This window comes from Sylvia atricapilla, chromosome 3 (assembly GCF_009819655.1).
Source record: "Sylvia atricapilla isolate bSylAtr1 chromosome 3, bSylAtr1.pri, whole genome shotgun sequence".
Classification (NCBI taxonomy): Eukaryota; Metazoa; Chordata; class Aves; order Passeriformes; family Sylviidae; genus Sylvia; species Sylvia atricapilla.
The window spans coordinates 95223673-95233503 of NC_089142.1; the positions used below are offsets into that span (position 1 = coordinate 95223673).

The 9831-nt window shown below is 43.6% G+C and overlaps 1 protein-coding gene across 1 annotated transcript; it reads left to right on the plus strand.

Moving 5' to 3' along the window:
* Positions 1-245: 245 nt before the first annotated feature.
* LOC136359527 (mitochondrial amidoxime reducing component 2-like) lies at positions 246-9469 on the plus strand. The gene is made up of 7 exons (XM_066316235.1): positions 246-528; positions 701-874; positions 3921-4083; positions 5399-5539; positions 6199-6260; positions 6349-6420; positions 6956-9469. Exons 1-7 carry the CDS (start codon positions 281-283, stop codon positions 7083-7085), a joined length of 990 nt encoding a protein of 329 aa, XP_066172332.1. The 5' UTR covers positions 246-280; the 3' UTR covers positions 7086-9469.
* Positions 9470-9831: the final 362 nt, after the last annotated feature.

Consider the following 9831-nt stretch of genomic DNA (forward strand, 5'->3'; position numbering starts at 1 on the left):
GCGCATTTTCCCCGCCGCGCCGCCCCGACTGCGCCACCGCCGGTCGCGGCTCCGCGCTGCGCCGGGCTCGGGGCAGGCCTGGAGCGCCGGGCGGGGCCGGGGGCGGTGTGAGGGGCGGTGTGAAGGGCGGTGTGAGAGACCGGGGGCGGTGTGAGGGGCCGGGGGCGGTGTGAAGGGTGGTGTGAAGGGCGGTGTGAGGGGCGGTGTGAGGGACCATGTGAGGGGCGGCCCCTCCGTTCCCGCCCTCGGCCTGTCGGCGCTCGCAGCGGGCCCAGGCGCCATGAGCGGCCCGTGGGGCGCGGCGGGCCCGGCGCGGCAGGGCTGGCTGTGGGGGGCGGCGGCGCTGCTGGCGCTGGGCGCCGTGCTCGGGGCCTGGCGCTGGGCCGGCCCGCGCCGCCGCCGCCGCCTGCAGCGGGTCGGGACGGTGCTCAGGCTCTTCGTGTACCCGGTGAAGTCGTGCCGGGGGGTGTCGGTGCGGCGGGCGCAGGTGACGCCGATGGGGCTGCGCTGCGGGGACCTGCGGGACAGGTAGGCGGGCCGGGCCCGGCGCGGAGCTCCCGCGGGCCCCGGGGCCTCCTCGTGGCTCCGCGTTGTCGGGTGTTTGTTTTCCTGAGCGCCGGGGAAGGAGCACCTGCCGTGCGGGTGCTGCCAAGCCCGGCGTTAACCCTGTTGGGCGCCTTTGTGTCCCGTCCCGCCGCAGGTTCTGGCTCGTGGTCAGGGAGGACGGGCACATGGTGACAGCTCGCCAGGAGCCGCGGCTCGTCCTCATTTCTGCCGACTGTGACAACGGGCACCTGATCTTGGAGGCCGGGGACATGGAGAGGATAAGCGTGCCTGTAAAGCTCCCCGCGAAAAACCCCATCCGCAACTGCAGGTACCGAAGAAAGCTTTTTCTTTCCCCCTTCCCACTCTCTCAGTACTGGCTTTCTCATGTGCTTTTCTTTAAAAGATTGTGTGAAACTTCGCATTTTCTTATGCAGAAGTTAGAGTGTAAAAGTTCAATACCTCTGTGTCTTTTCTGTGCAGGTATTTCTCACTGTCTGCTTAAGGGAGATAGACTTCAAACCAGAGCCTGTACTGACAAGACAAGGCATAGTGGTGTTGGTAGGTTTAGATTAGCTGTTTGGAAGAAATTCTTCACTGTGTGGGTGGTAAGGCTTTGGCACAGGTTGCCCGGAGGAGATGGGGATGCGCCATCCCTAGAAGTGTTCTAGGTCGGGTTGGATGGGGCTCTGAACACCTTGGTCTAGTGGAAGGTGCCCCAGCTTATGCTAGGAGAGTGGTCCTAGGTGGTCTTTAAGGTTGCTTCTAAATCTTCTAATTACTGACCAGTCTGTAATTCTGTGACATCCTCTACCATGTGTTACACAGGAGGCCGGGGATGGTTGTCATAACAAAAGCTTTTAATCTGCTAAACACTGGTGAAAACAAATCTCAGGAGAAGATGACAGAGTATCAAAGACCATGCTTTACACATCTGCCAAATGAACTGTGATCTCCTGTCTTGATAGAATGTCATGTTTGCTTATTTGTTTTTACTTCTACTGTTTTTGTTCTTGCTTGGGTGAGCAGCTGCATCTCAGAGCCTCAGTCATGCACTTTGCTATTTCTTAATCACAGCTACCGTGTGCATCAGCATTTTTGCATGCACGCTGGCTGTTCAGAGCTGGTGAGATGTTGGAGTTTAGATTTCCTGACCCCTGTCTTTAGCCATTTAACTGAGGTGTCTCAGTTGAAAACTTGGTAGTCCAAGACACACCCTGAGGTTACAAGGGAAAGACCAGCATCCCAGGGACTTGGGGCATTCCCTATAGGTGCTACCCCAAAGGATTTTCAGGTGGCTGGCTTACAAACAGCGATTTAGCTGTGTGCTTAGAGTGTTGTTGTATGAGTGCAGGCCTAGTTATTTTAACTGTGTATCGAAGTCCATGCTGGAAAACCGCCAGTAGGAAGAGGAAAACCTTTTTCTCTGCTAATATGTCAATTAATATATAAGTGTTTAGAGACTTAAGTGGTGTAAGGCTCTACAAAGATACTGTAAGTGTTTGTTCTTTGGATAGCAGAGATGGTTAATGCGCCAACTGCTGTAATTGTAACTGAAAGAGTGCTGGCACAGAACTGCATTTGCTTGCTTTTAACATAAATCTGTTGCTGTGGAAACTGTTGATCAGCATAGCCCAGCATCTCTGTTTATACAAGGCAGGTGCGAGTTCCACATGGTGGCATTTCTCCTGGAGAAACGGAACAGGCTTTTACAAACTTGTGCATAACACCAGTGGCACGTGCACTGCAAACCACGCGGTTTGTGAGATATTATTTTTCTAAAATTTGTTGTGTCGCTAGAAGAGAATACTTGAATAGTCTAATACCTTGTAGTAATGAAAACTTAGCTTGGATTTCTTGAATTTTCTGGTTTTAGAGCAAAATTATTTGTTTTTCTGATTTCCTGGCTTTTTAAATTTCTTTCTTTGCCTTAATAAATTTGCCTTCCTGTGGGTGCTCATGGGACCTCATGCCCCATAAACTGGAGCCAAAGTAGTGCCTTAGTGCCTCTGGCTGCATATGGCTGTGCATGTCTTGATCTTGAAAACTGCCTAGTCCACTTGCAAATTTTTATATAGGTATTTAAAAGTCCTGTGCTTGGGAGAGTCAAATATAGGACCAAAGCCACACTTTTTGCTTGTGCACATGCTAGAGTGTTTCCCTCTGGCTAAGAAACCTTGTGCTCTTCATCTGTGCTCTTTGTCAGTGTGTGTTGTTACACTTAAATTGTGTCATGTATTGCCGTGGATCCCTGCAGCACTGAGTGCTTAGGATAGATCCACTTCCTGAGTGGAAAGCAGAAGTGTTGGAAGCTGTAAGAGCCTTGCCTCTCTTGTCCTGTCAGTAGGAAGGCATGCAGGAGCTGTGGGATGGAGGGAGGCAGTTGAATGCTGTCTGGAGCAATGATACTTAATTCCAGCCAGTGTCACAGGTACACACAGGAATCCCAGCAAATGGAGCAGGGATATTGATGCCAGCCCAAATGAGCACTCCCCCAGATGAGTAAAGAAGGGCTCCTGGGAGCTGGGCTCACTCTAGATGAACTGCATGGGCGTCTCGATGCTTCAAACTGCCCAGGATTGGATTGCAGATAGGAAACTGCAGAGGGTTTGGGTCAAAATGGCTACTTTGAAAAATGTAACAAAACTACTCATGACTGGTGTTAAAGTTTATTGAAAGATTGAGTCAAGGTTTAGCTTTTCCTGCCAGGAAAATGCTCCTTGCACAAACTTGTTTGTATTCCGTTGGCAGTGGCTTTTTGTGCCCCATGGACTTTGTTTCCAGTGCAAATCTTTAACCTCTCTCAAGACACTGAGCTATTTTGTATGTGAAGTCTGAGCTAAAGTGTCTCACTCATTTCTGGCTAAAGCTGGACAACAGCAAAATCTGAAGGAAAGTTTCCTTAACAGTTAGGGACACTTTTAATTAATAACATTTGTACATATCAGTTGTAGTAACATCTGATCACATTATCTCAAGCTGTAGTTCATTTTCTGAAATTAATTACCTTTCAGCTGATTTCTCAGTAGAAATAATTTGGTGTAGCAGTCATGTGCAAATGCAGGAGCAGGCCCATTTTTCCTCTCAAAGTAGGACAAGCAGCTAGGTTTATTACTGTTACTGTCACTGATGAGGCAGTTAGCTCTGGGCACATTAACACTATTTCAGAGCTCATTCTTTCACCAGCTGGTATTGTCTGGTCACGTCCATGTTCCTTAGCTTTTAAAACGCTGTGGCCACAAGGAGATTGCCTTTGGGAGTGATTTGTTTTCTGTCTATTGCTCCCACTATTCAAACATTATTTTTGCCTTCGAATAAGAAGCTTCCTTGAATCTTCATGTTTGCAGCTGACTTGCTGATGTGTTGTGACTCTTCAGGGTGTTTGGACAGGATATCCAGGGCAGGGACTGTGGTGATGAAGTGGCTCAGTGGATCACCACCTTCCTGAACTCAGAGCCCTGTCGACTGGTGCACTTCGAGCCATCCATGGTGCCAAGGAAGTCAAAGGACACGATTGCCCTTTTCCGAAACACTGATGAGGTAAATGAATGCTCTTTTTTCTCAGAGGTGTGTCCTTTGAACCATTCCCACCCACCGCAACCTGCCCCTTCCATCTTTGTGATTGAGCCCAGTTTGACAAAGTTTGTTGTTTACTGAAACCATGTGAATATTCTTTTCTGTAAAGAAGTGACTTACTTAGTTTTTACTTCAGATTGGTTTTAAGCTATTGACTGTTCACAGCTTAAGAGTCTGAAACTGATACTTGAAGAGGAACTATTACACTGCAGCGTACAATACCCTTTTGTGTCTCAGTTGAATAGAAAAAAAGTTACATCTTCAATGATGTTTTGATAGTGTAATCTGTATTGCATACAAAGACTCCACTCCCTATCCCTTGTTAGGTCTGGGAGTGTACTGATACAAGTTGTGTTGCTTTATTTTGTTTAAACAGGCTGGTTATAGTTGTGGGCCTAGGAATTAAAATTCAAAGGAAGTTTAAGGGGTTTTATCTCTTTCTGTGGAAGAGGCTTGAAGGTGGGATATTAGAGAATATCTGAACAGCTCTTTCAGGTGAAGATGCTTTGAATTGTATCAAGTGTAAGGTTTCTAAACAAATTAAAATTGTGAGTATCTTGCTTTTGTGATGTTATCATCAATAGGGCATCAGTGTCTTGCTTGTTGCACAAAGAGAAGAATGTATATTCAATTATAGACTTTTATAGATCTGCATTTGTTATGTAAGGGCACTGAGACCAATACAAACACAATATTTCTGCCAAAAGGGCACCAGATTAGGAAGGGTGATGTTCTGGAATTGTAGCAAGAAAGAAAAAGCAGAACTTTTTGATAGATATTTCAATGCTCATCATCCTGTGGTTGAAAGGCATGTACAAGAGTGGAGTAAGAATAATATAAGAGAAAGGCAGGAGGGTTATACACTAGAATTTTTACCAAAATGTCTGTTTTTTTCTTCCCTGATCTCTGTGGAACTCCACTTCTTGGAGATTTAGAAGTTTTTAAATATTGTTCATTGGCCTTGTTTGCTAATAGGGCCCTCTCACTGCCCAGGCATCCCAGTCTGATGAATGGTCGTCTGTAATTCAGTATGGGCTGTTCTGGATGTGGAACTCCCTCTGGTGTTGTGATAAGGCAATTTGAGCACACAAAAATTGCCGTGGTGACTGAAACAGGGAAGAGTGTGGTGTTTGCCTTATTAACCTGCTTTCAGGAAAATCAAAACTTGAATGTAGCACCCTAAAAGGCCACTGGTACCAACACCTGTCTTCTGCCACCAGTGACATTCCTGCCATGCTCTTAAAGCAGCCCCAGGATTTGGTGATGTTTGTTTCTGCAGGTTGCCTATCCTGACTGCAGCCCAGTCTTGATCATCTCCGAAGCTTCAATGGACGATCTGAATAACAGGCTGGAAAAGAAAGCTAAGATACAGAACTTCAGGCCAAATATTTTTGTAACAGACTGCAGTGCTTTTGAAGAGGTAAAATAATTGTCTTAAATGTCTTTTTGAAGGCTTAGTTGTGTTCCTTTGTAGTTCAGTCACCTTGTGTGATGGTGCCAAAAAGTATGAGGAGAGCTGCTATTCTGTGATTTTTACAGCTCAGTTCCAGAGATAAAACTTTAGCTCGCATCAATGCACGTGAAACATTGATGGAGGACACAGGTCTATGAATAATTATTTCTCAAATTGAAGAAGTGCCTAAAAGCAGGAATAGATTTTTATCTCCCAGGAGGGTTTGCAATAGAAAGCTTGTATAGATGAGAAGCAAAAACTTACTTCCCCTAAAAATTTTCTTTCTGCAAAACTGTAGATTTACCAGAGGCAACAAATCATATTATCACCTGTAAGATAAGTAAAAATAAATTGCTTTAGGTTCAGTGCTTCAGGCAAGTTTATGTTGCAGAACAGGATTCTTTACTTGTGTGTCTCTTTTTGGATAGAATAATTAATGTGTCCTGAACTGGATAAATGCAGTGGCAGTAGGGTTTTCATTATTTTACTGTAGTGTAGCTATGCATATTTTGAAGGTACTGGTAAAGGTGCTCATCTGGAATGGTGCACCTTTTTGTGAATGGCTGTGCCACTTCTGGAAAAGTAATTGCAGATGCTTATATGTGCCTAATATTTACTTCCCTCAGGACAGCTGGGAGGATATTCTTATTGGTGATGTGGAGATGAAAGGGACCGTGTGTTGTGGCAGGTAAACATTGGAGACCTTTATTTTACATAGGAACAAAGAAGTTTTTGATAAGAAGCCCTGACTGATTTGGCACTGTCTGTCATTGCAGGTGTATTTTAACAACTGTTAATCCAGACACTGGCGTTATCGACAGGAAGGAGCCCTTGGAAACATTGAAAAGGTTATAAAAATAGCACTATTTCTTAGACTGTGAGAGAGGACTTAGGCTAGACCCCAACAGATGGTAGACTAGTATTTTAAAAGGGGTTTGAAGTGTGTGTGGGACATAATAATGCAGTGTGAATGTCTGTGTATATTGGCTTCCAGTCCACTTCTTGCAGTTCTGTGCGGTAAGAAAATTCAGGAAGTTACCTTCTTTCTTGCAACTTCACATTTCCTGTCTTTTTCATATCTGCTACAGTGAAAGCTTGGGGTAACAGGTATTTAAGGTATCTAAAGATCTAACTTTGCCTCTTTGACGTTCCTTTTTATAAAGATTTTTGTATCTATTAAACATAAATGGGTGAATACAATCAGCCTTTTTTCCCTCCATTTGAACTGCTTGATTCTCTTAACTACAATATTTATTTAGTTTTTAGCCTAGTATGATGACCAAAACAAGACATCATCATTTGCATGTCCTCTCTTTCATCACTGATATTTTGCTGTGTAGGTTTTGCTGCCACTTATTCTAAAGAAGGGCTTTCTCTCTGCAGTTACCGCTTGTGTGACCCATCTGAGAAACACATTTACAAAACCAGCCCTCTCTTTGGGAAATACTTTGCTGTCGACAAAACTGGAACCATTCAAGTTGGAGACCCTGTGTACAAGATGGTCTGGGAATGATGGAGACTTTGATCAGAAGATGCTTTTTCCCTTTGTTATGCAGATTCCATGTACGCAGTCACCAGCATAGCCTTTTCTTCTTCCTTGTAATATTTTTTTGTGCTTTTTAAGGTGCAGGAGGTTCTTTGAGGCTGTGAAGTGCCAGTCATTTCAGATCATGTAATCTAATGACATACCTGTAGTAACCACATCTTTAGTTTTCCTGGAGGCTGTGGTAGAAGAAAAGTGATCCATGACAGACTTCACAGCACTGCTGTGAGCATCACACCTCTTAAAATTTCATGTCAATTGCAATGTTGGAATCCAAATTTATGTACAAGAGTTTGCATCATGTGTTAGATACATTTACTGCCTATAAGAAACCACAAAGATAGTCATGCCAAGCACAAAGTTTGTCACAGAGCTGCCTTTACGAGTGATCATGGAGTGCAGGTGACAGGGCTCTGCTTCCCTCCTTTGGTCCTAATCCTTGTGATTCTGCCCTCCTTTGGTCTTAATCATCTTGCCCTGTCTATGTCCAGAGCTAGTTTTTAGCAGTGTTTCTTTCTTTGAAGTTGTTTCCTGAAGATTTCTGCTGTCTCTGGAGTTTGGAGCAATATCAGAAGGAGACTTCTGAGCTGACTAAATGATAGTCAGGTCTAGAGGTGGGGGTGCCAGGTAATGTGTGAGGCTGTGGGCTTGTTTAGTTTGTGACCTCTGTTTGACAGTTTGAGCTGTCAATTTTTTATCCTGTGAACAATACCATAACACTGAGGCTGTAGAACAGTGATACATTTGCTAACTTAGCAGTAGAATTTCCAGTTTGATGGAAAGAACTGGGTGTTCATGTCAGAGACCTCATGCATGTTGGAGGGGAAGAAAAGCTGTAGGGAGGGATCTGATGCTGAGCCTGCCCTGTTCAAACCGCGGTCCAGGCCACTGTTGTAGGGCTCATGCACAGCTCCTCTCTGGCTCAGTGGAGCCCTCTGTGTAGAAAGTTAGGCTGCTGAGTAGATGTTTGGGAAGCTGCAGTTTGAGCATGTTAGCATCCTTACTGGTTCTGCATTTAAATCTCTAGTTGTCCCCCAGTCCTGCTTCGATTTATCCAAAATGTCACCTGTTTGTAGGAAGCTGATAATTACATTTTCTACTGCATAAAACTAGAAAACTAGCTGAATTACAACAGTGTTATCTTTTCTTTAAATGTTACATGATTTTTTTTAAATGGCCTCCAGGACAAAAGCCTGCCATCTTTCAAATGCTTGTCTGCTTGTTTCTTTTTTATGAATTACTAAATTTGAAAAGAGTGTTGTCCTAACCTAAAAGAAGAACCAGATTAAGTGTGAAGGACAAATATGATCCAGTCTGATGTTTAGATTATTCATTTTCTGCTGTAAGTGTGAAAAGGGAATTTTAATGCACGTTCACAACTCAGACCTGTAAAATGAAGAGCTGTTGAGCTTTGAGAAAGAGCAGAAGGATGTATGTGGCAAGCCTGAAGCAATCATGTACTTTTCTTTTATTTGTGAGCTCTGAGTTGTTCTGAATGCCATTTTGTTAGCAGGATACTCTGTAAGTATTAAGTTTTCCTGGGACAGACGAGTGCTGAGTTTGAAGAGCATTGTTGTATATTTGTGTTATTGTTATGCCTGATGCAGCAGCTAGTGGGAAGAAGTGAGAGAAAAAGCATCTTTTGAAAAGAAAATTAATGCTGAGGTTCACTCTTAAAAAGCACATCTTAAAAGAAGCTGAAAGGTTGTGGAATTCCTAATGGTGTCATTAAGCATGGGCAGCCTGCTGGCCTGCCAAAACAATTCGTTGAGAGTATGTCTCTTCATTAAGTCAAAGAGGCGGGAGGAAAAAGAGCTGATTTTATTGCTTCTGGCCAAATGTATTTTTTCCACTGTTGTTCTAGCAGCACATCAGCATTTACGTAACAGAAATTGTGTGGTGTGGATCCCATTGCCTCCCATTAGGCTGCTGTTGATTGGGCAGATTTGGAGATGGGGCTGTCTTTGCAAGGGGAAACTGCCATCTGCATTCCTGTTTGGGAGAGGCCATGGATCTAAACCCCTGCTTTACTCCTGTAAAGCCTCTTAGCAGAATATGGCTGGAATCCTGAAACAGGAGGGCATCTGAGTGCAACATGGTTCACAGATGACACTTAAATCAATTATGTGGCCATTTTGTGGAGAGCATGAATTAGAACATTGCATATCAGCATATAAATGTTGATTTGTTGTTAACTGTAGGAATTGTGTTTGATTTTGTTTAAGCAATTTAGAAAATTGATTGAAGTCATGTCAATTATAAGCCATTGTATTTTTAATTGTGTATTTAAACAATTGTTGATTTTTTTAACTCTAGAGGAAGAAAACAAAAGTATAAACTTTTAATGAATTCAACTTTCTTAAGGTGTAGCATTTGTTTTTGATTTTTTTTTTGTTTTCTGTTTGAGCATTTACTTTTGACTGCTGTTATCAGGATCTCATATATAGTTAATACTGATGATTGTCTTTTTTAATCCTATCTGAGTTCAGAAATATATATCCTCTGGTTCATTGGATATGTAAGAGAGCAGAACCATCAGATCTAAGTGGTCATAAGACTCAGTTTTGCAACCCTTATGATCTAGATAATGAAAAAGACATTTACAGACTTAACTTTTTTCTTCCCAGAGATGTATGAAAATAGGAGGAAATGTGTTTAAAAACATGAGAGTTTACTCAAGTCAATCCATGTCGTGTCTCAGAGTATAACACCAAAG